General features: G+C 41.6%; 1 protein-coding gene across 3 annotated transcripts; it reads right to left on the bottom strand.

Moving 5' to 3' along the window:
- On the bottom strand, positions 1-27588 carry mymx (myomixer). Of its 3 annotated transcripts, XM_086045402.1 has the most exons (34): positions 27338-27588; positions 26742-27252; positions 24752-24868; positions 21480-21626; positions 20892-21083; positions 19270-19353; positions 18871-18989; positions 18677-18791; positions 18517-18594; positions 18323-18438; positions 17471-17633; positions 15189-15316; positions 14997-15093; positions 14457-14606; positions 14180-14329; positions 13602-13858; positions 12704-12839; positions 12244-12429; positions 11781-11933; positions 10880-11097; positions 10223-10394; positions 9988-10140; positions 9468-9833; positions 9179-9289; positions 5652-7523; positions 4034-4138; positions 3871-3945; positions 3694-3780; positions 3525-3616; positions 3319-3404; positions 3182-3245; positions 2883-3094; positions 816-974; positions 1-730 (listed from the first exon to the last, which is right to left on the bottom strand). In XM_086045402.1, exons 1-34 carry the CDS (start codon positions 27439-27441, stop codon positions 513-515), a joined length of 6993 nt encoding a protein of 2330 aa, XP_085901528.1. In that variant the 5' UTR covers positions 27442-27588; the 3' UTR covers positions 1-512. The 3 variants fall into 3 exon arrangements, with proteins under 3 accessions (XP_085901528.1, XP_085901526.1, XP_085901527.1); XM_086045400.1 differs by lacking the exon at positions 9179-9289; XM_086045401.1 differs by lacking the exon at positions 9179-9289 and having other exon boundaries at positions 14997-15090.
- Between the last annotated feature and the right edge of the window lie 240 nt (positions 27589-27828).

The following is a 27828-nucleotide window of genomic DNA, read 5'->3' as shown; positions in this document are numbered from 1 at the left end:
TCAATATGCAACACTTTATTTCGACAAATCTCTGCAAATGATTACATTATGAAATGATCACTTTGACATCATTCCTAGGAAATCACAATGGCCCAAGTGAGCAATTTTTAAAACGGGCCCTCAGGCGACTCATGTGGTCCTTGGAGGCTTCCTGGTGCCATGTTGGTGACACTGATTTAGAGTGTTTAATGAACCTAACATGCATGTTTTTGGTTTGTTGGAGATAGCCGGAGTACCTGCAGAAAACCCACGCAAGCACAGAAATAACATGCACACTCCAATATTTACCGTGCTGCTTCATACAAACAACAAAAATGTCAAATTAAGACAAGTGGCAAAATAAACTCGTACGACATAGTACACGTCGTATTCAAATAATATCCACACATAAAAATACTCCCTCACACATTCACATAAAACTGCGGTAGCAACTCTGAATATAAATATAGTCAGTAGTAGATAATACTCATGAAAACATATGCACTGCACATGATAGACACTCTGGTGAAAAGTCACAGGTCCTTTTTGCCAAAGAACTTCTTAAAGACGGATTTGTTGCGAGACCGAGGCAGGCCGGTGTCCCGCTGCCAATCAGCCACCGTCACCGGTGGAGCGCCACAGGTCTCACTGTCCGATGACTTGTCTCCCAGCACTAGCGTCACGCTATAGTTAGACCCTTTCTCCAGGTCCCCGCAGGTCTGCTGCGTCGGCTTGATCTTCTGATAGGTTTCTAGGAGACGACACAGAACGCAAATAGTCAAGACGCGCAGACTACGCATGATCTAGATCATTGAGGTTCATAGGCGTAAACTAACCAGAAGTGAAAGAGTGGGAGCGACATTTGCTGCTCAGACAGTCCTGATTGCTGCGTGGGGGGGACAAATGGGGGGAAGAGGTGTTGTCTCCGCTTCCTCCCTGTAGACCGTGAGTCACCATCTGCATACAGCTGCTGCCATCATCATCATTATCATTATCTGTGGGGGAACAAGCAGCAAATAACCACAAAGTCAGAAATGAAGCAAATGCACAGTAGACAAATCACAATCAACTAAAACCACGATTCTCAATGTGTGGTGGTGGTGGTACGCAGGCTCCCTCCAGTGGTATGTGAAATGATCACTGAATTAAATGCTCATATTGCATGATGTCACAGTGGCTTCAACTTTTTTACAATCCAGTACTATTTATTTGTGTTATTAATTTACTGTTTGCACTGTCTTTGTAAGTGTATAATTGACGTTTGCTCCATGCACAGCACTTTGTATGCTGTAATGGTTGTTTTAAATTGCTCTATAAATAAAGTTGAGTAACTTGAGTAATAACAATAATACAGTCTGACATAGCAGCCAGTGTTGTTAAAACCCGTAATCAAGCCCTTCACATAGTTCCCCCCTCCATTTAAATAATGATCTGAGAACTGTGCATAATGTTGCAGTGGCTTACAATTAATAAACCTTTGAAGAACAAAACCTCTGCCAGGTGTTTGAAAACACTCAGGCTTACTACGTTACTACGTGGTACACGAGGAGCCAAGTACAGTATTTTTTTAGGGAATCCTGGTGTAAAAAAATGGAGAACCTCGTAACTAGAGCATTGGTTCAGTACAAGGTAGCAGTAAGGCAATATTTGGGCTCCCCCTACTGTATAACATTGTATCTGCAGCGACTAGCCCTGTTTTATCAATCCAAAACACAACAAAAGATGGATTATCCCTTTAAATGTCTTTTTTAAAGGACCAGCTGTGTTAAATGATAAGGAATATGCTTGTGTTAACCGTTATTTATACAAAAACGACAAAATGAAGCACATTTTTCAAGCACTTGCTGTGGTACACCCACACAAGGGTTTCAAAATGCTGAGTGGGGACTGACACTGTCAGAGAAATGTTTAATGCTGTGGTTGTAATCTGTCCTGATGCAGAAGATCACTACATTAGACCGAGAGGGAGATGTTTAGGATTAGCTCACATGTTCAATTTGAGGGTCAAAATATTAGAAACAACTGAATGTAATGTAATGACCTAAATACAATTACATACTCCCTCCAAGGGTATTGGGAGTGGTGCCAATTTATTTGTTTTTGTTGTACATAAAAACGCTTTGGATTAAGAAGAGAACAAGAAAAATATGAATGTAAAACGAGGGCTCAACATACCAACTTTCTTTTCCAGCTATTTCCATCTGGGTGGAATTCACAACAACAACCCACATATTTTTCTCGTGTGCAAAAATAGAGGAAGATGTGACCGGCAGGTGTGTTTGTTGCATTACATTGAGTATTTAAACAATAAAAGGCGAGGGTTGTCAGGTTCAGATTTTGCCACATTTTACAGTTACTAACAGAGCTCTATTTGTCTGCCAATTTAAAGAAAGATGCAAGCAAAGAATCCTCACCATGCAGCAAGATAATGAGCCAAAACACATTTCCAGAACAACAAAGGAGTGCAACTGGGGCAAAGGTGAAAGTTTTTAGAGTGGCCAAGTCAATCTCCAGATTAAAAGAATGCATATTACCTGATACTGTTGAGACTGAGGGGGGTACGCCCCAAAAGCAAACAACTTTTGAAGGCATTATAAAAAACAAATGCAACTGGTGATCACAAACTTAATGCAGCCATTGCTTTACAGATCATTTGATTATTAAGTCATTCATTTATCTATTTTAAGGCTATCTGTCCTAATAATTTTATAATTTAAATTTCTGTTTCCTTATAAATAATGCTATCTTCTAAGTTGCCCAGCAGATCCAGATTTAAATACCTGGAAATGAAAGCTGAAATGTTGATATTTATTTTGTGTTGAGTCTGTAGAGGAATCCCTTTTCCAATACTTTTCGAGTTGAATGTACATTATATCGTCCCAAAAAGAGCAAGAGGGCCTTACTACAGAAGCGTCCATGTGTGGATGAAATGGTCGAATGTTCCCCCAAACGTCTTAGGTGACTCTGTGGCAAGCGCATGAATTCTCTGGAGAGGACAACCATGTCTTTGGCTCGGTTCGGGGGTTTCCGTCTGGGAAACGTGGAGGTGACATCATGCTGGGAGGAGCAGTAGCATTTGGCCAGACCATAGCAGCCCGAGCACAGAGGGGGGCTTCTGTTGGGAGGGACAGATGTTTTCTTTCCATTACAGACTATTAGTTTAAAGAGCAGTGGTGTTAAGTTGGACAGGATCTTTTCTTACAAGGAAATGGGAATGTCTTGATCTACTGGGATGTTGGATAATGAAGACGCAGACTGACTTGCACCTTTGAAGACAGAACAGATGTAATTAGATGGTTACCTAATAACAGTCATTTTAACATCTCTTAATTTATTCACCTGTGTTTGCTTGTATTTTGTTCATCCATTTGTTCATCATAAAACGCGAGGAGGCATTGAACAGATATTCGGAGCCATCACGCAGCCTGCGGGCCGCAAAACAAAAGTTACAGATACTCAACGATCCACTAAGTTCCCACATCTCAACTCCTTCATTACCTCTGAATTCGTACATCATTATGATGCATTCTGTTTGACGTTCTTACCTCAAACAGAAGCAGTTTGGTTTCTTGGTGTACTCTGGTGCAGATGAACAATCAGCTCCAGTGAGGTTCAGCGGCAAACCACAAGCAGAACTCTGCAAGGCAGCAAAGGCTGACCACCACCGACCGCATATTACTGTTTGCTTTAATTATTCATGGCTACTGTACTCACCCTCAGGGTTTCCTTTCTATCCTGATAGAAGCATAAGGTGTGTCGATATAAGACAGTATGGTACGAGTTCCAGCCTCTGGAGGCAGCCTGTGGAAGTAAGATAAGAGCGTGCTGCTGACTGGGGACTTTACACTTGCTGACCGTGCTCACTTAAACAACAAATGGAGCCGTTCTTACTTTCTTTCCTCCAAGCTGAAGCTTTTGCTTCCTCTCGAGAGTTCCCTCCATAGATTGCAGCTCAGGATTTCCATTCTAAAAGGGGTTATAAAGTGATTCAAGTTCATTCGAGTTTCAATCGGAACAGCCTCATTTCTGATGCAAAAGATGCTTTCAATCTCACTAAGGTACTGAAGCGCCCTCTTGTGGCCGTTGACTCCTCTCGCATATTTATGGACTCCAGATTTTGAGCATCCTCTTTTTGGTGACAGAGGCCATTTGACTGTCCCTGTTGAGAAGAAGAATCTCACTGACAGAAAATGTGTTTGAGGTTCCAACAAAAATTTTATCGGCTGTGATACCTTCTACTGAATTAGCCATGCAGATATATTTGGTTATATTTGATTTTCTTTTGTTTGTGTTTTGAAAGATTTGAAAAAATTCATTTTCTTCTTCTTTTTTAAACACAAGAACAGACATGACATCCCCCCTTGGACAATGTCAATCTTCACTTTTTATTTCTTGAAACAAGATGCATTGTTAAAATGCAAGTAAAATGTCATATTTATGTGATGATTATACATTGATTACCTAGTATTAAATTGCATTGTATTATGCTTTAATTTCTGTGGTTCTTTGTGACCTGCTGGATGAGTTTTAGGGATAATTTTTGCAGGCTGGCAAGGTTCACCACTGTTCCAGGTTTCCCCAATTGTGCATAATGGCTCTCACCGTGGTTCACTACAGTCACACTCTAAAAACAGTTGGGTTAAAAATAACAAAATTTTGGGTCAAAAATGGTACGATCCACTAATTGGGTCAATTTGACTCACATTCTTGCATTCTTTTGTAACAAACAGTCCAATTCTAGGGGTTGTTTTATACAAAACTACCCATTCTTTCTTTCCAGAAAGTTGGGTCAAATTGACCCAAGTAGTGGATCGGTCCATTTTTGACCCAAAATTGTGTTACTTTTAACCCATCTGTTTTTACAGTGCATAATCTTTAGAAATGGCTTTACAACCCTTTGCAGACTGAAAGATGGCAGTTACATACTTTTATTACTCCTCAGTTCTTTAATTTCTTTGGATCATGGTATTTTGTTGCAGCTTGTTGACATCTTTTGGCCGACTTCATTTTGTCACACGGGTTCTACTTGCGTTACTTCTTGAACGAACAGATCTGCAGATAATCAGGCTTCAGTGTGCTCAGTGAAAATCAACTGAAAAATGTGATTAGCAACAGTAAAATTATGATTTAGCAATGGCAGAAGCAAGTGCTTTTTTATGATTTAAAAACTGCATTTTATGTTTACTTCGGTGACCTTTGACTGATATCTACGTTTTTTTGTTATCTTCAAAAAAGTGGGAAAACAATGAAAAAAAATAAGAATTTGATAAGGAGTCAAATACTTTTTTTTTTCATGGCACGGTATGCAGGAAATAGATGGATAAACAGAAAGTACTCCTACTTAATCTGGGTGGTGTTTATGTAGAGGAAATAGAACATTGTGGCTGTCATTATTTTGGAAAATCTTTCATGCTGATTTTAACCAACATTAGCAGTGCTACATCGACCAAAGAACCAACTATTAAATTTGGGAGCTGGTTTACTTGGCAATGCCAAAGAAAACATTTTTTTTTTTTAATTGCTTTTGGCAGAGGCCTGCACTCTGGACAATGCTGGGAAAATGTGGTTGAGCAAGGCAAAATAAACCAGTCACATTAACAGAAGTGAGATGCATTTGCTCTACAATTTCGTTTCGTTTCATGTGCTGGCAGTTAATCAAGTAAGGACCTCACCTTTAAACTAGCTGTGTGCTCGCCAAGCTCCTCCCCACCTTTTGACTCTTCCCCCTCTTCCTCCTCTCTGTATTGGTAGATATATTTCTGATTGTCCACAACATCCGGAAGTTTCAATTGATCTGCGGCTGTTTCATTCACAACCACTAGGGTCTTGTCAATTTGGTCCCTGTTTGGAAAGGCTGCCCAGGACCTTCTGTCTCTTACGATCTGTGGTGGGCCCTGGGGACTCGGCTCCTTGTCGCCACCCATGAGGCTCTGGGTGGTAGATGGCAGCCTGAAGTCGGCCACGAAGAGGTTGGGTTCTGAGGCTGTGGCAAGGTTTCGATAGAGCGTGGCTGGCACTTTGCTGGGGGAGGAGCTCTGAATGGGCTCACTCGGCTGAACCGATGTTATGGACTCTTCTTGGTTAGGCTGGTACATGATGTCTGAACAGATACTCTGTCTGAAGTTGGTAGTTTGGTTCCAGATGCCCTCTAGCTCTTCTTCTTCCTCCTCAAACTGTTGATGGTCCAGGTGGACAGGTTCTTGTTGTGAATCTTCGTTGGATTTTGACGGGCCTACATTCTCTGTCATCTTCATGCAGTCAATGCGTCCCACTTGAAAGGACATGAGCCTCCCCACCGTTCCAGTAATCTGGGGATTATCTGGACAAGATGCTTCAGGACATAGTTTGATGCTGCTGGAGCTGGAGATGCCTGAGTCCACCGAGTCTTGGCGAACATTCGCAGTTGGCTTGAGATTGACAAACATGTGAGAAGCTTGGTGCAGACACTGTCCTGGCTTCTCGTCATGTATTATTGCACTTTTATGGTACTTGTGTCCATTGAGGTCCCGAATAAGTGTATGAACATTGGGGCACCTGTGTTTATGAGCAACAGTGTTTATGGACACAGTGGCTTGATTCACATAAATAGGGGGTTGGGAAACCTTGCAGGTGTCGTCATTGACACTTTTGAGTACTGATGACATTTCGGCCGACTCCCGCTTTGCATCATACTGCGGATTGAACTGTCTTTTGGATAAACCATTACAAAGTGCCATCCAATCCTCATCTTTTTCTGGGAGAGATGTGTTGAAAAGGGCGTCATTCTCAGGCAAATCTTTTGCAACAACTGTAGACGTTTGTGTCTCGGAGCCGATTTCGGCTCTGCTAACATTGTTGGCCAGCGAGGGACGTGTTTGTTTGAATGAACTCAATGCTGTGTGCCGCTGGAAGTTGGGATCTGGATCAGTCCCAGTAGCTTTATTAGATTCTGGAGGAGCTATCGTAATGATTTCCTGAATGCTGGGGATGAGCGTCATGTCCTTTGGTAAGTCAAAGCTCAACACGGAGCCTAAGGAAAGAAATCTGCACTGGCCTCTCCCTTGGATGGAGGTGGCCGGTCCCTCTGAAACAGCATATGGAGTTATAGTGTCCTCTCCAGTGCACTCTAACTCAATGTCTCTCAGTAGGGGATTCTTTATGTCAACTCCATTCCCGCACTGTGGCGAACTTTTCTTCCTTCGACCGTCTTTGAGTGGCCAGGTACGAGTGTCATAAGTGAGCGTCTCACAGGCGTAACGAGGCTCATCTGTTTCCTCGTCGACCCCCATGACTTTCTGGATGGTATGCCTGCGAGTGTCTCTCTTTCTCTTTCTTTTCATGCCCATTCTCTTAAGGCTGCAGAATATGGAGCTGTTGACATGCCTCCCGTTCAAAGGGTGGAAGGATACGCTGGTCTGAGGCGCTTGCACTGTGGAGGGTGGTGAGGAGGAGGATGCCGAGACGGTAGGGGAGGCCGAGGATGTCTTTTGGCGCGGGAGGCTGATACTCTCATACACTGGGGCCACGGCTGAGTTGTTATCCTTGACATGTAAGTAAGTACTCACCTAAGGAGAGAGGGAGAGAACCATTCAACGTGAGTGTTTTCTTCCCTCAGAATCTCAGAATGCTTGACCGAATTATCTTTGTTCGCAGAGATGTTTGTGGTGACATTTTGCAGCTAGCAAAGAAAGAACTGTTTACTGTGTTAAGGATGAATGATGGCATGAAAACACCAAAACTTCACATTACCATACAAATCATTAAGTGAAAGCAAAGAAAAAAAAGTGAAAGGGTACAGAAGAGCAGCATAGTAATTACATATTTCAGGACACAGTCAAAATCATAAATCGGTGAACATGGTGCCACATTGTCTCTCTGACTAATCTCCTTTTCGACTTTGCATGAAAGACGGTTGCCCTTTCTTGGCAATTTGGCACCACCTCCCTATCAAAATTCTTTGGTTGTACTGTTTTACTAAAAATGGAATGGGATTTCTGGTACAAAACCCGATTGTAACTGTTTTCCTTCTTTTCTATATTCCTGAAATAGTATCTTTTGGAAGACCAAGGTGTAATCACACCAAGCAAACCATAGGTCATTAGTGATGTACCGTAAATCAAAAGTGACTGTCCCTGAGCTACAAACACACTTTGTAGGGACATCTGGAGCTGTGGAGAAAAAACAACTCAAAATGGAAACGGACATAAAAGTAAGCTACTTTGAAGCTGTAGTTAAGGCTGGAAAAGAGAGCGAAAGCAATAAAGTGTGAAACTGAAAACCATTTAAAGAGGTCCTATACCCTGAGTCCGGAAAAGTTTACTGAATCTGTCAGCACTACACCATCCATGTTTACTACACATTATAATTACAAGAAACATGCCGGTGAAATGATAACCATCGGGCTAAAGAAAAATAAGTGTTATTTGTTTTTGTTGACATAACTGTTTGTATCCAATGCTGCTGACTGTGTATATGAATTGAATATGTTGTAAGCTAGTCGACATTAAGCCGACAGAGTGAGAGGATATTTTTCAAAGGCTGAAAATGTGTTCACACGACAGCGAGCAATCCTTCAGCCAGCCCACATCCGTGCTCTTGTGTTTTAATGTAAATTTGGTGTATGAGCTGTTCGATGTCGATGAATGTGTTGTTGAAAAGTACCGGTAAGCCCCTTTTCCTGTGATTGTTTTCTTTAGTACTGTACTGAAAAAACATCAATGACATCATCAGAGACATTTTGACTCGGCTCCCATCACATTAGTGTCGACTTGAATAAAATCTGAAGTCATACCACCCCTACTTCACAGTTATATGGTCGAAGTAACACACCCCCATTGTCCTCCCCTAAAATATCACTCCAGTTAATGTGCATCATTAAAGCAGAATTTATTGGATTCTTATTTGCATTTATGACTGCTGTGAGAGGAAAATTCTTAGTATTAATAAATTGTATTTTTAAACTTTCTAACTGCCACAATGATGTGGAGATGGTGTGAGTAAAATAATACTGCTTTGTCAGCATTTAGGTTTTTAGACTTCATATATTCCCTCTTTGTGTCACACCACTCGGCTTGGAAAATGGATCACAACACCGGGAAGCAAGCTGCAGGACCAGCTGTACCTGATATGGTTAAGCCACAGTAAATAACTACACACAGCATGCAGTTCCAGCACACTTGAAGGCGCAGCATGCGTTGTCAATTCACACCCTGCAATTTACCTCGTTTGCACTCTGCCGATAAATCTTTTTCTTTCGCTTTAAACTACCCAAAGTATTTTCCAAAAGCCCCTGGCAGCGCTTCCAAAAGTTTTTACAGGCAGGCACAGTCGGCTAAAGGAGAAAGTGGGCAAAAAGACAGATATGATGGCCAAGGTAGAATGAGAAATGAACAAACAGCAGATAGTCAAGGAGAGAGAACCTATGGATACAGTTGCCGTCCAACATTTCATTGCGATGTCTTGAATGCCATTTGGTGAGTTACCAAAACATTTAAAGCGTGGGTACTCACCCTGTGGAGAGGCTCAGAGGTCTCTTCTACAACCTCATCATTTGAAACAGATCGGTCCACCACCTGAACCTGGCTGTCCCCTGAGTTACCAAAGCTGAGGATGAGGTTGACCATGCCCCCTAAAGAGGAAGTGCTGGGCTCCCGAAGGACCATGAGGGATTGTGTGGGAGACTCTGATCGGGGGGGCTCACCGTCCCGTTGTGTGATACTTTTCATGACCTCGTAGCCATCATCTAACTGCTTCTCTTTTGGCTGCCGAGCATGTCCATAAAACTGTTCTGAGCTCTGGCTGCCTCCTCTAGCCTTGGGTTTGCTGTCTTCTGAGATGATATTCAGAGACTGACAGAACTCGTAGGAATCTGTACTCTATTGAAAAAGCCATAGAGCGAACAATTAGGTAATATTTACAAATATTTTGATTTGGTTTTAAACCATGTGTGTCACGAACATCTAATGGTGTATAGCTTGAACAAACTTGATCTTGAAGGTTTATAATTTTGAGCGACTCGTGCAAATGTACCTCTGATGGGGAGCACAATGTGGCCTCAGAGTAAATGTTATCTACTGAGGACTCCTGCACACTCTTCTTGTGAACCCACTCTTGTTTCTTTGCTCTCCAGTGCACAGAAATCCACCCAAGCATACTCCGCAGTTCCTCCATACGCTCACCGACCTGAAAAACATTACTAATGGTCAGTAGAAGCGGTAAAAATATTTCAGTGGTTTGAATTTAATATATTTATAACCCAGCTCACCATCTGAGTAAGATGGTGTTCTTTGTCTAAAATGTTTCTCCCAGATGCCGCTAGCTCGTCAAACTCCTCAAACTTCTGCTCAATTTGTAAATCAAGCTCTGCGGACTGTCCATCTGCCCTCAGATGCAAGGCGTCTGAGAAAATGCATGATCGGGTGTCTTCTGTCCATGAGCTATCCACACAAGTGGGGGTGATGTAAGAGGTGTTGGAAGAAACAGGGGACAACGTTGTGAGCAAAGTCATTCATAAAATATGACAATGACCAGACATTTACACTCTAAAAACGGTTGGGTTAAAAACAAAACAACTACTTGGTCAATTTGTCCCAACTTTCTGAGAAAACAACCCAGAAATTGGTTGTTTTGTACAAAACATCACAAGAAGGTGGGTCAAATTGACCCAATTAGTGGGTCGGTCAATTTTTCACCCCAAATTGTGTTATTTTTAACCCAACTGTTTTTAGAGTCTAAAAAGACAAACATTATTTTGTCAGACTCAGACCAGGAAATGTGTGCTAAATTCCTGCATCGTGTTACTTTTCACCAGCCAACTTGAGTACAAGATCTTTGTTCTTTACTTTTCATGTTGTCCACAGAAACTGAAAGATGGCAAGAACATCTGGCACTAGAAGCGGACATATCCCTTGACCTTGCTTACATCATTGCAAGGTAGCTCCTGAAGAAGTCTTGAAGTTGCAAGAATTCTTGCAGACGTGATTTGAGCTCCATCACACTTTTGCCCAGCTCCGTCCAGACCTGCAGTGTTCGCTGAATCTTGGTCCAGAGCACATGTACTCTCTCTGGGTAGAGCTCCTTCAAACGAGTAGCCTGGCTCTCCATCTCCTTCATTTCATCAGTGAGAACTTCATAGTCAATCTGTGAGGATCCCAGAATCACAATAGAAATCCATTGAACATCATCTTTGGCACTGTTGTCCGTGCATGTACCAGTTATAATGTTGCCCATGACTTCATCGCCTTAGATTTATATGCACTCTACAGCAGAAAAAGACATATGGTCCACATATGTTTGATCACGCAATAGCAAACTAGCCATCGCGTCCACCTTTTTCTTCCTTTTGACAAGGCTGTAATTATTAGTGTTAAATGTTCTCTGGGAGCAATACTTTATTGCGTCCGTCTGCAACAATGAGCCTCACGAGCAGTGAGATAGGATTCCTGTCTGCTGACGGTACATTTATTTCAGTTTGTGGGATTAGGTCATTTCTGCTTCAATGGTATCAGGTCCAGATAGTTGTGCGTGTGTTGACTCATCCAGATCTTTAGTGTTTCCAAACGCACACTTTTATCCCTGTGCCCTTCGGATGTGATACACCCATCGAACACACACGTAGGCACACACACAGCTTTTGAGTGAGCTGGGGTGGCCCTTTTTAAGATAGGACAAAATCTGACAAGAAACTGACAGAAATGTATAAATCAAATTAGGTCTGTAATCTAAAGCCGATTAGTCAAAAGTGATACATACCGTCCCATATTAGCCTTGGTGGAATTTAGAATCTGGAACACAACATTACTGTATTACAATATTCCTCTCACCTCAAGGTGGGTGTTCCTCTCCTGCAGAGTCTCAAAGTCACGGCGATCTGGCTCACACTGGACTGCCATATCGGTCTCTTTCTCAAGGATGTCCAGGTTAAGATCATTGCAGCAGCTGAGACACTCCTCCATGCACACAGACAGTCTGGCTTGCTAGGATTGCACACAAGTCATCATGAGAACTTGTAAAATGAGAGTTTTAACTCATTATTCTTCAGTGAGATAAACATTTCAAATGTTATAAGGTGACGTGGAGTCCTCTCAGGCATATGTATTTGCTATCCTGAAGTAAACTGCATAAATCACAAAAGAAAACACCCCAAATGCTCATTTGTGGCCTTTTCACTCCATAGCACCCGAATCAAACCAGATGCTGCTATATTCGTTTGCACAGCTGTTGTGACAGAAATACTTTCCCCCTAATAATACATGGGTTTCTGTACTTTTCCTTCTCCACTCTCACCTTACTCAGTAGCTCCTGTATGGACTGCTCATGACTCTGTGGTGGTCCTTTTCCCCTCACGGTGTCATTCAGCATCTCTGCGGCTTCTCTTGGTTCCACCACAGGGTCGCCCGTGCTCAGTTCAGCCTCACCACTGCTTTGAAGTCCCAGCAACTCAGGAAGTGATGAGTTCTTACTGTGGAGAGGCTATAAACAGATATCTATTATATTTTATGTACTTCATAAATGAAAATTCCCCACACCCTTGAGGTATCTATTCATGCCTGGTGTTGGTTTTATGTGTGTCATAAAATATTCTTATATCTTCCAAAAAGAGCTAGTGATACTTAAAGCGTTAACAGTGCGGATGACTTTTTCCACACAGTTTTCAAAGTAGTTCACATAAAGACAGAGGGTTGGACAAAATAGAAAAAAAACTGGACTGGAAATGTATACAACAATATTCTTCGGCATGTCCCACCTGAACTAAGCAGTATTGACGACTGTCAAGTTCCTGACTCTCCTCCAGCTCCACACGCTCCAAGAACTCAGTCAGCTTGTGTGTGTCCTGTAGCTTGGAGCTCTGCTGAGTCAGAGCACTTAGAACACGCTGGTACCTGGGAACATTTGAAACACTGGAAAATCAGGCACACCTTAATCATCACCTGCATTCCCAGCCGAGCGCCTTTCAGCAACCACATTTTACACACTGCATGTATTATCTGAGTTTATTTTACTATGCAAGAATGATGTTTTGATGTAGTCATGTGTCACATAAACAGATCTACTGCAGAGCAAGGATATACCTACATGTGTGCAGAATTTACTTTTCAGATGGGAAAGAGACCCATTTGAAAGGATATTTTTCCACATTAAATGGACTTGAAGTTTCTTGCGTTCAATGTTAATAAATGACACCAGCCAACTGCGGGTTAGTGAGAGTTTTCTTGAGGTGTCTATTCCATGCCCTGCTCATTACCTACTCTGAAAAACTTAAATGGAAACCTTTACCACTCTTTGTTTTCTTTCGTCAGTTTGGTGTTCTTTGCAGTCTGGTTTTTATGAGTATAGGTGCATCTAATAATACAGTCCAAGATGTACTGTACTCAGTGTCCATGGCAACAACCTTTCATGCTATAAGTCAACCAAAGCGAAGCATGGAAAGGGTGAGTCTGACATTCATTTGTGTGGTGGGAAGTAGATGTCAGGACTACGGTTTAGACATCATGTGCTCTATGAATCAGAAATGACTTAGTCCAAAGCTTTAACGGGTGAGCACATTGAGAGAAAAAAAAATCTGTGGTTATACTTGTTATTCTTGTTTACCTTCATAATAATTTCAACTAAATTAGATTTCAAAGAATGACACTTGATCTTACTTTCTGTCCACGTCTTCCATACGTGATAGCAAGCCACGTGCGTGTGGGTGACTGTGGCCATGGAGGCGCTCCACCTCTTGTCTGAGAGCACCGAGCTCCTGGCCACAAATGGCTATTTCTTTCCCCAGCCGACAGCGCTCTCGCTCTGCAATTGACATTGTTTCAGGGTCACGGACTAGCGAGGACTCCTTCATGGAAAGCTCCACAGACTCCAGCCAGGCCTCCAGGCTTACAAGTGCCCGTCGTACTTTAAACACCTTTATAGGAAAGAAGTAGACAGACCGTCAAAGTTTTTGAGAGTGAGGTGCTTTTCATTGCAAGAAACTTTGCCCAATATGAACATTGAAAATATGGCTAGGTTAGTAACTGATCTACCACTTATAATGCAACGTCACATTCATTTAATAACATTGTAAATCATACTGTGAAGTGATCGTGAGACTCTTGAAAGATCAAGCTCACAGTCTGAACATTAAGTTTCTTACAAAGGAAAAACACACAATCAACTGCCATAACTCCATTCAGTTCAAGATCATTTCTGTCTGACTTGAGAATACAGTTTATGCGATGAATGTTACCCTAAGTCCGAGGTCTTCCGAGGCCTGCAGGAGCACAGCATTCCTCTGGTGCCTCCTCTGCAGCTCTTCCCAAAGCATCTCCAGCTGGCGGAGGAACTCTTCTATCTTGTTGCTGCCTGGGTGCTGAGCACGGACCAACCCATGGCCCTCCTAAAAATAGGGAATTCAGATCATTTGAATGCATACCAAAACTGTCCATCAACGCAGATTAGCTCATTGTATGTGTTGCACAAAGTTCTTGTATGCGTAACTCATTCAGAAAGGAACTTTAGCTTACCCTTTTGACCACCTCGATCCTGGCGTTGTTGGTGAGGATTTCTTGTTGCACTGCCTGCTGGCACCTCCTGGCTGCCTCTAGTCCTTCGAAAGTGGCTATTGAGCACACTTTTGTGGCCATAGAAACATTTTCCTTAAGCCAGGACAGAGTCTGAAAAACATGGAAAGCGATTGGGTTAAAGAGATGGAAAATTAGCTTATAAGAATACATGTTCACAGAATAACAACACTGTGATGGCTAAGTACCAAGCAACACGGCTACTGTAGTCAAATTGAGGTGTTGTTTCCATTCCTGACCTAACAAAAAGTACTTTGTATAGGTACAAATGAGCCTTGACATTTCCTGCTACACTGCAGCATTACATGTGAATGCGAAGATTTGCTCATTATGAAACATGACCTAATGTCTGTTACCTGTTACAAGAGAACGATGTACCAGCATGCACAAATGGAGCGCTAACCTTGAGCGATTAATTTCAATGGATTGAAAATGAGACTTCAGTTTTAAAAAGTGATTTTTGGTGTTGCTGAGGTCGTTTACCTTGTCAGCTGACACAGTGAACTTTTGGAGCTGAATATGGAGCTGTGGGTGGCCTCTCGGGGCAGTGGCACACTTGGGCTCACCTCGAGGCTTCCTGCTGGAAAGAATACACAGACATGCACCTCATATTATGACTTACATAAAGACCTCTCATTACATAAGAGAGAGGGAGTGAAGGCCGGCTGAAATTACCTTTCCCTCCTCAACTGACGACTGAGGATGACATCATCAGGCCCATCTCCCAAGGGTGAAGAAGAGGTGTGGTTGACGCATTGCTGTGCCTGGCTTTGCTTCGTACTCCCACAACATTCAGATGTACTCTGGTGGAAAAAATAAATGTTCAATTGTAAGATAAAATGTATCAGCAACATGCTGCAAGCTCATTGCTAACGGGAATGGCTGGAAGCAGGAAAACATGGACACTTGCCCAATTTTATTTGAATGACACATAATTTTGTTTTGTTTTTTCACTCAGTGAAAATAAACATGACAAGACCAAGGATAACCCCAAAAATACTTCTCGCATGAATACCACTACCACATAAAGGCGAACTATAACTGTTTTCAGTAAACAAGCACAGAACAAGATGGCCATCCAAAGCTGTCACAAATCTAACCCGAATTAAATCCCACATCCCAATACAAGTGGGGTCGACATCTTTTCCCTACACATTTGCTTCTGTTCTCCCTCCTTCATGATATAAACAATGTGTAAAGTGTGCCCAACATCCAAAGATTATGAAAGAGATTATGTCAGATGGTGCAAGTGAATCTTTTGAAGTGGTATTCTGCTTTTCAGGCCTCATCCAACCATCTCTTTTCACAAGACACTTTTCCCCACAGTAGTGTTGAACCTCATCTGTTTTTGACTGATCCCTTCTTGAGTGTCTTCCTATGAAGTGATGTCAGCCAAAAACGATCACTTAGCACTGAGTCCATCTGGTCTGCAGGCCTAGCATCTGGCTACACTTAGCCATAGAAACAAATGATGCCCGTGTTTACCTCCAGCTATAAAGAGACCGTACTACTGGCATCCGCACCGAATCCACTATAAGTGAGTCATAAACACAGGCGTACAGATGACGATGTACGCACAGGCAACGAAAATACTTTTGATAAGTGAATACATTTATGCATAATGCACGCTATCAACAGTATTTGCACACCAAGGTCTGTCTGCTATCACACACAATCCTGCCCATCTGCAATTGGTTAAGCACACACAGGCGCCTGAGGTAAAACATTACTAAATAAGTGACAAACTACTTTAACTATTTGATTGGTGGTTGTGCCTGGCTTTGTCTTGGCTGCCTTTTGGTCTTTTGGGTTTTGTTTAAATTGTCTTATTAGTTGCACTACAAAGAGTAATGAGTGACGCTCCTACAGAAGCGCAACCAGCAAACTCACACGGTTCAGTTCAATGCAGTCAACTCACAGCTGTGAAAGGGTTTAGGACAAAAAGGCAACCAGTATTGCTAGCCAATGGGCCCAATAGCCCTTGTCACTTTACAATGGGCCAGCCAAAGCCTAGAAACAAGAGCAGGAAAATAAAGTCAAATAGAAACACAACTACTGTAGAATCAAAAGAGTGAAATTGCTGTCAATCACTGGGCAATTTCTCATTAAAAGACTTAGCAAGGACTTCCTTAGATAAACTGAACATAGGCGCAAGAATTTTCCAAAGGAAAGAAGGGAGAACATTCTTTTGATTATTTTTATACAAACTGCACAACACATTACTGAAGCTACAGTCGAATGATTTCTCCAAGGCAATCTCACAGTTTGTCATTATAATTTTATGGTCAGCCTGGTATAAGTAGTAATGTTGACATACTCGATAATTTTCTTACATGGCTGCCAGAATATAATTTCAGCTCATGATCCAGTCACCCTGGATTGACCCAGCATCTATTAACACACCACGCTGTGCTTTGTTAAGGAGGTTGAGCCAGGATATTATTGTGTCATAAAGTGAAGGCTATGTAAACCAGTTCGACTTTTTGGGGAAGGTAAAAGTATGTTTGCTCTGGCCCAGCCTTCAGCATGGTTGCATAGTCAGAGTTTGACATTTTTCATGGAACCTCACGAAATTCTTAAAACTGGTCTTCTAGTGGTTGCTACAAAGGAATAACCATAATATTTCAAGACAGAGTGGTATTAAAAGTACATCATTAATTTTGGCACCACCTTACAACTGGGAAATCTGGCAATGTACTGCAATGCATTTCCATCTAGTAGAAATGAAAACTTGCTTGTTGGGTGTCAATGTGGAATCAGTGCTCACATCTGAACCCAGATACACTGTTATTAAGTAAAACCCTTCTCAAACTATAAATAAGGCATTTTCCCAACCATCTGACACTTTATGTGCGGTGGCCACAGATGTTGCTGGCACTGATGACATATTTCCCCTACTAGCTAAGAGCCACAGTGTGGTCATGCTAGTAACAGATCGTAATACCTACGCTGCTTACCGTATAGTCTTCAGCATGACTCGGCCATTCTGTCCCCTGCTTTCCCATGGCCGTTTGAGTCTCTGTTCCCATGTAGCACTGGAGCTCTTGGGCTGGTGTCAAGGGGTCAGCGTCTTCCCTGGTGAATGTTGAGGCCATGGGAGGGAGGGCTGTCCGGTCACTCCTGCACGACAGGCAGAGCAAGAAATTGCTGTGGCGCTGACAGCAGGGCTTTAGAGGCCCACAATAAAGTCCAATTATGGTTGTGAATTTTCTGCCAGTGTTTGTGTCTTTTGGATTTAAATAGCTGAGGCACACAGCTTAAACGACAGCGGTTACGTCATTTATGGAACTGAAGATAGTCCCCAGTAAGTGCTCTAAGCCTGAAACGGTTTTCATGGTTGGGCAGGGATGAGCATGATTCTTCCCAAAGATATTTCCTCATTTGCTGTGTTTATGATGGTGGTGGAGAGCACTGTCTAATGTTGGTCCAAAATCGCCATGGGTGTTCTCTTGGGTTAAGATGTGGTGACTCTAGAAGCCATCAGCTTGTTTCTACATGAATACATTCAGGCTTTCCTATTAATTTGGCGTCCGGTAGATAGTACATCAAACTTGTTACATCACTGTCTGCTTTGAAATTAGCTCATGTTTTTTTCATTAAAGAACATCCATTTACATTGTGGACATTACACTGATTTAAACACATTCCGTGTCAACTGATGGTTGTGTGGTCTTTTCCCAGACATATAGACTGGTCCTTCTTTGGAATGTACACACACACCTATATTTGCATTTACTGACAACAGACAAACACAGCAACATTTGTGCTCATAATACCATAGTTTGTCTTATCTTGACCTGCTGGCTTACCTGAAAACCCTCTGGAGAGAAACCCAGCAGTCCCTGACCTCACTCTGCTTCTGTGTTACACCGGCAGCCAAGGCAGGGTGCAGATTTGACAGCTGGGACACACTCACATCTAACATCTAGCACACATAATGCATGTTGATTAGGTGGAGAGGGTTTTTGCCAAACAATTTAAGCTTTAAAAAGATCTTTCCTACCATGATTTGACTGGCAATGTCACGGATTTCTCTGTCTCCAAAGAGGCCTGGCTCTTTTGAGGCAGATATGCTTTTCATCTGAGATTAAAGCAGATGTCTTAAGTGATGTCATTTCCATGTGTTGGACAATGAAAAACATAATGAAGAATAATTATAATACCATGTTATTAATGGCAAATAATGTGTTGTCAGCCTGCTGGTAAAATGAGGACACTTCCAGTGCAAGATGAAGATTGTCTTGGTGTTTTTTCAGATGAGACTGCACCTTCAGCCACCTGTACACAGCAGAAAACAATAAATCGACATTTATTTATCCTTCCTTTAGTATATTGGTTCATCTTGATAGACACTCACATTTTATTGATATTTTTTCTTCTGCTTGAGATGCTTTTACTATCCGACTTCCCTTGTTTCTCTAGTTTTAGAGCCATGTGATTGATCTCTTCGTGCAGGGTTCTGTATAGCTGCTCATCCTACAGTAAAGAAACAAAACAAACAAAAAAAAGTTAAAAAAAAAATCTGTTCTAAATGTCTAAAAGTTCATTTTGCACCTTGGGCCATTGATGGCTAGGAAACTTCGCCAAAAGTGAAATAATAAACATAAGCAACAGAAAATACACAAAGCACTACTGTTTATTCTTTAACCAAATAATGGTTGCGTGTATTTAAATTTACAATTAACTTTGATGTGAACTGTTAGTTTGTTAATGCTTTGTTTATATATCGCTGTTCTCAATTATTGCTAACGCTCACCTGTTTCAAATCTAAAATTCTTCTGGTTAGCTGCATTTTGTCAACGTTTGCACCCAGGACATTAACAAGAGACTGCTCCTCTTCCTGTTGGCACACATAAAAGTCAGAGTTTATAGCCTCCATTAGTTGGGAAACCAGCCATTTTTTAGAGGCACCAGAATAATACCGCATTATACCTGCCATCAAGGAAGGACATAAACAGAAATAGCCCCGAGCATGAGTAGACTTCAATTCACCTTAAAAAAAAACATAACCGACTATCCATGCAAGTTTATTTTCAGTGATTATTGTCTTTGCACTAACTTGATGAGGAAATAAATGCAGACCATGAATGGTAATCTTCTTTTCATATTTTTATTAGTGGTGCTCAGATTGATCCGCCACTGGTAGTGATTGGCCGATTGCCGTAGAAGAGAAGTATGTGATCCCCAATGCCTTTCATTGCTGATCACAAAAACTGATCACCAGCAGCGACTTAGAGACGAGCCTGTGTGCAGTGTAGCGTCACCTCGCTCTTTCCTCAATGTTACAGACCAAACCAGTAACCGCATCATAATATACCTGTTTGTGCATTTTCTGCACTGTCAATTTGAAATAATGTCCTGTTTTTGTATACTAAATCGAAGAAAATTTGGATAGAATGTATTTGTGGTGGCGGCACGGTGGTCGACTGGTTAGCACGTCCGCCTCACAGTTCAGAGGTCATGGGTTCGATCCCGGCTCCGGCCTCCCTGTGTGGAGTTTGCATGTTCTCCCCGTGCCTGCGTGGGTTTCCTCCGGGTACTCCGGTTTCCTCCCACATTCCAAAAACATGCATGGTAAGTTGATTGGACTCTCTAAAATTGCCCCTAGGTGTGATTGTGAGTGCGGATGTTTGTCTCTGTGTGCCCTGCGATTGGCTGGCAACCAATTCAGGGTGTCCCCCGCCTACTGCCCAAAGACAGCTGGGATAGGCTCCAGCACGCCCGCGACCCTTGTGAGGATAAGCGGTATGGATAATGAATGAATGAATGAATGTATTTGGGGTTTTGTTTTGAAATCTGATTAATCATCAATAATCAGAAAAATAATCAAGAGATTACCAAAATAATTGTTAGTGAGCAGCTCTAAAATTTGCAGCTAATCCATTTGATCTGTATTGGAATCGATATCTGCCGATATCACTCATGGGTGACTGGAATTGTCATAATAAAACCTTGATTGGAACACCCCTGCTTTTTGTTTTATGTTGTTTGCATTATTCACATACATATTGCTGTTTGGATTAGTTTTATTTTGTGCCATTCATTTTGTTCACTTGAGCCAGTGTAACCACTACTATTTGCAGAACTGCTGTTTTTTGTGTTTACGATACAATTCCGAAAATCAACCCCGATGGTCAGATCTGACAAGAGGAATTGGTAGATGATTGATAGAACACACCTGACTGAATAATTATGTTCAATTTGGGGCTTAGACAATTAAGTGAACATGATGATAGCACTAGTGAATAATCTACGAGTTCATATTTCATTAGATGATATTTGTAGTTGTCAATTGATCATTTGCAATTTAGTGCTGTCAAAAATGGTACGCATACTGTATAGTCCTTGATGCTCTAGGACTGAATAGCTGGACTTTACCTTTTCTTTAATCCATGTCTCGAGCTTGTCCACTTTTTTGTTGAACTCCTGCAGGTTTTTGGAACCTCCCAGCACCCTGGATTGACAGGCAGCTGTCTGTTTCAGAATGTTCCATTGGTCTTTCAGATGGCTGAGCTGATTCTTCACAAGGTCAGAAGTGGGATTCAGCTTGCAGATCAGATGATCACCTGTCTTTTGAAATGGAGACCAAAAAAAATTGTCATTGTTCACCAAAAGTGTCATAGGAAGCGACACGATATGCTATAGATTATTTAGCATTTAGCATTTTTGTCACATATTTCAGGAAAAAATCCTTTGGATATAACCTTGAGGAAGAAAACTCAACAACTCTTGATTATCCTCCTTTATTGGTTTCTGAATTCCAGTGTACGTCAACGATCTGCAATCTACCATTTCCAAACATTTTCGTCAGAGGATGAAAAGTATAAACGGTTTGTCTGGTTAATTGTGATTAATGGTTGCATTCAAATTTTCAATGTTTTAAACGTCACAACTGACAGATAACTTTGCATTTTATTGTACTGGTAACATGATAAGGATTCCCTGTACTGCAGAAAATATGTCTACCTGGTTCAGTTGAATTAGGGTGTTGTCAAAGTCTTTAAGATCTCGCTGAAGTATCTGTGAGGCTTCATCCCAGTCCTGCAGGGGGCAGCCCTGAATTTTGGAGTCATCCTTCAGTTCTTGCAGTTTGCTTTTGCTCCATGTCTCAGCCTACAAAGGCCATTTCCTCTTAGTCAGTTTCATTGTAATCCAAAAGTCATTTCATAGCACTGTATAACTTTTGTTGAAGGATAATCCACGCCTGCTGGTTGCATGGCATCAGATGTGTTGCTTACCTCTCAAGACAAAGTGGTAGTATTGTGTTGGTAAATACAGAGCTATTCCTGCTGATGAGGAGAGAAAAGAGGCCTTGGCTTACAGTGCTTCAGACACATCAAGAAACACTTTGTTCTCAATGTCATATTATGCAGAGCAGACGTTTCACATGGCCCCTGCCAGGACACGATTGCATAAGGCTTTATGCAGAGCTGACTTTTCTGGCCGATGACGTACAGAGTGACAACTCAAAAGCAGGTGACAAAAGCCAAAACCTTTTGGAAAATTATCATTTGTTTGCCATGAAGCTTCTAGTTGATTGCCAGTTATAAAGTGCATTCAGTCCAAATGACTGAACAATAAATTAATACGTCGTCTGGTACTTCCAGTTATAACCAAGACCCTAGTTGGAGCCTACATAAATCAGCAAAGCTTTTATTTTCCACTGAGCTGAACTTATTTAGGTACTTCGTCAAACGTCAAATTACAGTTCAGTGCACAAATAAGCCATTACAATGTCAACACATTGACCTTAAAGGAATATAAAGTGAGTAAAGTCAAATAATATTATAAACTCACTTCCTCATCTGCATTCAACACGTAGACCATACGTGACATGGCCACTAAACAACACTTTGCCCAAGATTAAAACGTGTGATGTCACTTAGCCTCAGAGAGGTTTGTGTTATGTTTACAGGCCCCTTGAGGCATCCAAGGTATTTCTGTGTAGAACAGAAGGAAAAGAGCTTGACAAAATGTGCCTGCTGCTATCGCCTCAATCTTGGAAGGCTCACAATGACCTCATACAGGAAGTCTATGATTCCCTTGTTTCTTCCTGTCCACTCTGCACAACAATGGTCTGTTGGTCCCAACATACAGTTGGGCCATAGTCTAGCCCCAAAAAAGAAGACTGCTTAATATTGGCAGTTTAGATTGTATCACCGCTTCTATAATGTGAAAAATCTGTGACTACGTTGAAAACACGCAGAGCCGCAGATAACGTCATTCTTTGATGAATATATTTAGAAAGCTAAATGGCTCTGTTTCAGACAGCCTTTTATTCCTAAAAGCCTAATGTTAGCAATTGAAGGTAAAAACAAGAACACAGGTGTACAGTTTTTACACGTTGTAAAATGTTGACCACTTAGCCACATTTTTAACTGCTCCAGTAATGTGGCTTGGCCCTAAAAACAACTGTGAGAGTGCAGGTTTCTATACTTTGTCATGGCAAAGGGTTGGTGAAAGTTGTGATGTTTTGCAGAACAGCTTTTGAGACAGATGGTGTGTTTTTCCATGTGCTGACCGGCTTTGCAACCATAGCCTCAAGCATTAAGCCATTTTAAATTCCCTAACTCTAAAATAAATAGATAAATAAATAAATAATCTGAAAATCATCAGCTCTAGCAATTACACCCAACATGTCCGGAGTATCTAGAACTATTTAACACACATGCTGAAACAGTATTTCAGCACACTGTCAGGGTTTCTTTTAAGATCAAGCGTCGCTGAGCTAAAGGCAGCTAAGTTGGCTAACATGAACAATGTGAGACAGTATTTCATTGTTTTTAACACAAGCACTTTATGAGCTTGCAACATCCAATAGTTCTTATTACTACAAATCAACTGATTCATGTTTGGACAGATTGACTGGACAAAATGTCCTTTTGCCGGCATGGAAGTAAGGATGAGATAATGCGACCCATTCTGCAGCTCATAAAGCCTTGCGGGGCCATAGGCGTGAAGAGATAGAGCCAAACAATGATCTCATCCCTAAATAATTGCTTCACTTGTGCCGCTTTTCCCTCCTCGTCTACCCTTAGCCGAGCACCTCTCATTCAATTCTTGGGACAAAATAATAAGCAGTACATATTTTGGCTGATTCCTTTCTCAGACATAGAGTAATATACGGCTTATAAATTAAACACAATTTTGCTTCTTTTTACTTCTGTGGTAATAAAGGTTTTACAATTAAACATTTCTCCAGAATAACACTGACTGCAGTGGAATAATGAACAGCACTTGGTTGACTTTCAAGTTGTTCTAACTTCAAAAAATGTTTTAAATAGAAAACAGTGTGAAGTGAATTCATTTGCTCTCAGCTTCCTTAATGATAAAAATTACTTTATTAACACTGAAGGTTAGATTTTAAATTAGATTTTTACACTTGAATAAAAGGTCAACCACGATAAGAGTTAAACTAAAATAAAGTTAAAAGAGTTGTCTTTGAGAGGGTACAGTGGAGATTTCATTGGGGATAAAGACCTGGCCAGCCCGCGAAAAGAAAAAATCTGTGTTTAATCGGCGGGCATTGAAATGCGTTGGTGGGCGAAAAAAAAAAAAAATCAAAAATTCTACCACAAAAATCAAGGGTTATCAACCCTTGATTATGTATCTTCCACAAAAAATGTAGTTAAATGAGGGAGGGGGACCCCCCCCCAAATCCCCTCACTGAAAATATGAAAAAAAATAAAAAAATACGGGGGTCCAGTGTATAACAGTTACTTTGTTTGAAGAACACTACTGTCATCTAGTGGTGTTTTAGTATTGTATTAAGCAGAGCTGGGCATCGCCTAACCGTCACCGAGTTCCCGTCTGCATATTTAGCCGACCCGCGTGGTCCCAGTCCGTCCCTCGTCGGTGACAGCCAATCGGCTTCGAGAACTTAATGTACACGACCCTTTTCCCCATATATTTATGTGAAAAACGCATATTGAATGTTTATAAGCGATTTGGGGAAAATGTTTTTGGTGAATATATATATTAGCAGGTTCCTTATGCTAAGGGAATATTACACTCTAGTTGCCACACCACATCTTACAGACTCTGTTTTTGTTTTCCATTTTCTGTTGGCCTACCAATCAAGAGGCCATGACAACCCCATTAAAACAACATTTACTGTTGATTTAAGCACAGCAGTTCAAATTTGTAGTATTCACTTAGGAAGAGGTAAGTGTTGTCAGAAACATTATTTTATGAACACATGAAATATGTGCAGCAATATACAGTATTATATATTTTACCTGCAATACTTTCTTGTTGAAGATGGACGTGTGCTGAGTATAAGAGTCACTCTGGGATGTAACATCTGTTGGCTCTTCCGTCTGTGCGTGATGCTGACATCTTTGAGCGTCTTTCTCCTGCCATTCACAAAATGGGAAGTTTAAATGTCAGTTAGGAAGTTAGCAAGTATCTGTATTGGTCTTTAGGATTTGTGAAAAAGTAATGTCATGATTCTAACATTCATCCATCCATTCAGGATTGCGGTGAGCTGGACATATCCCAGCAATCTTTGGGTGCAAGGTAGACTACACCCTGGACTGGTCACCAGTTAACCACAGAGTGCAGTTGTGCACCATTTACACTCACTTTACAAAGTCACTGAGGTCTAGGAACTGGAATCATGCTGCTTTTACGGATGCCAGGAGAAGGAACCAGTATATCTTCAGTTACCATGATTCTGACATTTATTATGATGTTTGTTTCAGTCAGACCTTGAAAACATCCCAAGGCCACTCTTCACAAAAAAAAAACCCTCCATCCATGTCAGCATTATATTAAATTTTAAAAATGAACACAATGCTCCCACTAGACAAGAATTCCTGCAGCTCTCCAGTCGGGAAGCACCTGCGTGCATGAAGGAAGCAGGAACTGGCAGATCCTCGAACGTCAGCCTCTAGACAGGCTCAGTGCCTGTTTTTATCTGTTGCTCTGTTTTATCTTTGGCTCAAAAAAAAAAAAAAAATCACGTGTCATTTTATCATTCGAAAAAGTTGTATAAAACAGTTTCTTATTACTACTATAGCAATCTACAATGTGCTGCTGTCACACCTGAATTTTACTTCGGGTACCATTTTATTCTGATCTTTTTTGATAAACTTTATTTTTGTAAGTTACAACTGCTTCTTTAATTGATCATAACTACGTAGTTATTTGCAATGAGCCAAGAAAACATTCTTTAAGTGAGTAGTTAGTGTGAGAGGCAATGAAAATGTGTTATGTAGTCAAATGACCTTAAAGGATGAGGGAGGCCATCACTGTGTTAGTGTGTTATTATTACCAGCCTCCATGTGGACTTTACAATGTCTTTTCTTTTGTTAACATCTTCCCTGACCTCATGTTTTCCAGTGAGCACTGCCTCTGAAGGGTGTGCTGCAACAGAGCACACACACGCGCACACACCCCCACACACACGCGCATGCAGGGATGACTTCAACGAGGACCTCGCCAAACATAACAATACGCTTTGCCCAATGTCATGCAACACACTATATACAGTACAGCGGATTGGGTTATTCTGCTGACACATGACTTTTTACATTTCGTGACAGCCAAACAAGGTGAAACCAAAGGACTCAAAGTGCCTTTGTCATAGTGTTGTATTGACTGCCCCACAAATGTGTCGTATAAGGAAATGTGGGGGGCAAACCACATACTGTAAATTCGCCTTCAACAAAGATGTCACCAACACCAATAAAACAGTTGAAACATGAAGAACAAATGTTTCGCCCCCCCCCACCCCCAAAAAAAAAAAAACCAATAACGCATTAGTACTAGCTCATTTAACAGTCAAATTTAGCAAAGCTTCTTACCTGTTGGATGGACTTCTGTCTATTTAGTTTTGATTTGGATTGCCCTTGCATTACTGGGTATTCCTCGCCATTGTTTGTTTTTACTATAACCTCAAATTTGGACGAAAATTCTAATGTTGGTATTGGTAAAATATAGCATGAATGTGCTTCATTTAAGATGGTAATTAGCTTCAGGAGGCATGGTTCATTAAATCTAAGGCTAACTTCCTGAAAGTACATACATTTTTCATTGAGATGATTAATGGTCAAATAGCATTAAAGCTAAAAAGAATATTATGAAACATAAAAAGGAGTACATCTAAAAATGAATATAGCAGATTTAGGTTAGGCTTAATCAGAATAAAGCAATCATCACTCTGCTGCGATTACACAATGTAATCTATTTTTAAAATGCTATTCATATTTAGTCTGTGTTTTGTACCTTGAACTGAGAGTTAGGTTTATTGTCACAGTCGACTCCCACAGTCCGAGGAAGGTTGGTATCACATGTGCCGCTGATGTTGTTGTTGTTATTGTGGTTTTTGGACGTGGATCCCAAAATGGGTCGCTGTCTTAGTCCCACTGAATTTGTGTTCTCTGGGCTTTTCTTATTCCCAGAGATTGTGATCTTCTTGATGGATCTGGAAACAGCAGAGGAAGACGCGATGTTCTGGTTGAGGTGGTCCTCTGCGGTCATGTCTTCCTGTTTGTGGATCACGGGGGCAACCTGCTGGCCGGTGGGCGCAACCAGGCAGGGGCCATGTGCGCAGACCTGCTGTTGACTGAGGTAGAGCGAGTTCAGGTTCTGCTGCAGGGTGCAGTTATCAAGGTTCTGACATTGCAGATAAGTCTCGGTAAACTCCTGGCATTTGGGCACGGCGGGGACCGACAGCTTCGTCCCGATTGTGAAGGGCTGTATCTTCCTGACAATACTCTCAGACATGGCCAGTGTCCTGATGAGAAAAAAACAATCTGGAGACCAAATTCACGTTAAAAAGAAAAGTCTCTCACATTCCTCTGTACACTCTCCTCACTCACTGCGTCTGCTTGTCCAGTCTCTGTGCTGCTGACAAGTGGAAGGTTGTACAGCAAGTGAAGGGGGAGCTCAGTTGTCCACCTTCTTGTGCATGTTGAGAATGCATAGCACACAGCCTACGATGGCTTCCTTGGACTCTTGGGAGCTGACACGTTCCCAGACGTGGCGCAGAGCTGTACCGAGGTGTGTGACGGCTGAAGAGAGGCTTCTCCTGAGGGACTGGACCAGCGAGCCAACCAGACTGCTACTGAGGAGCCTGATAACCAGGGACCGCAGCAGGATGAAAACTGCTGGCATGCTGCCTGAATGACTTTCTGCTCGGAGTGAAAAAAAGTCTCTTGGAAGGAGGGGGAGAGCGGAGGGTTGGTTCAAGAGAGGATGAAGTCACCACCTCTCCATTCTCTCTCTTTCTCTTGCTGTCAGGAGCTTGGAGGGGGCTGAGAAGCCTTTGGATGTCAAAACTCCAGCAGGAAAAAAAATGTTCAGAAGAGAC

The sequence above is a fragment of the Filicampus tigris genome, chromosome 11 (genome assembly GCF_054856515.1).
Source record: "Filicampus tigris isolate MCC_2025a chromosome 11, RoL_Ftig_1.0, whole genome shotgun sequence".
NCBI classification, from domain to species: Eukaryota; Metazoa; Chordata; class Actinopteri; order Syngnathiformes; family Syngnathidae; genus Filicampus; species Filicampus tigris.
The sequence above is the reverse complement of the archived record's forward strand: the minus strand, read 5'-3'. Positions and strand labels throughout refer to the sequence as shown.

Coding starts and splice junctions, on each gene's coding strand:
- mymx (XM_086045402.1), bottom strand. CDS start 27,441: ATGCATTCTCAACATGCACAAGAAGGTGGACAACTGAGCTCCCCCTTC. Junction 17,634..18,322: donor TCTCTCCAGAGGGTTTTCAG/GTAAGCCAGCAG, acceptor CCTGTCGTGCAG/GAGTGACCGGACAGCCCTCC. Junction 3,781..3,870: donor TTCAGCTTGGAGGAAAGAAA/GTAAGAACGGCT, acceptor TTACTTCCACAG/GCTGCCTCCAGAGGCTGGAA.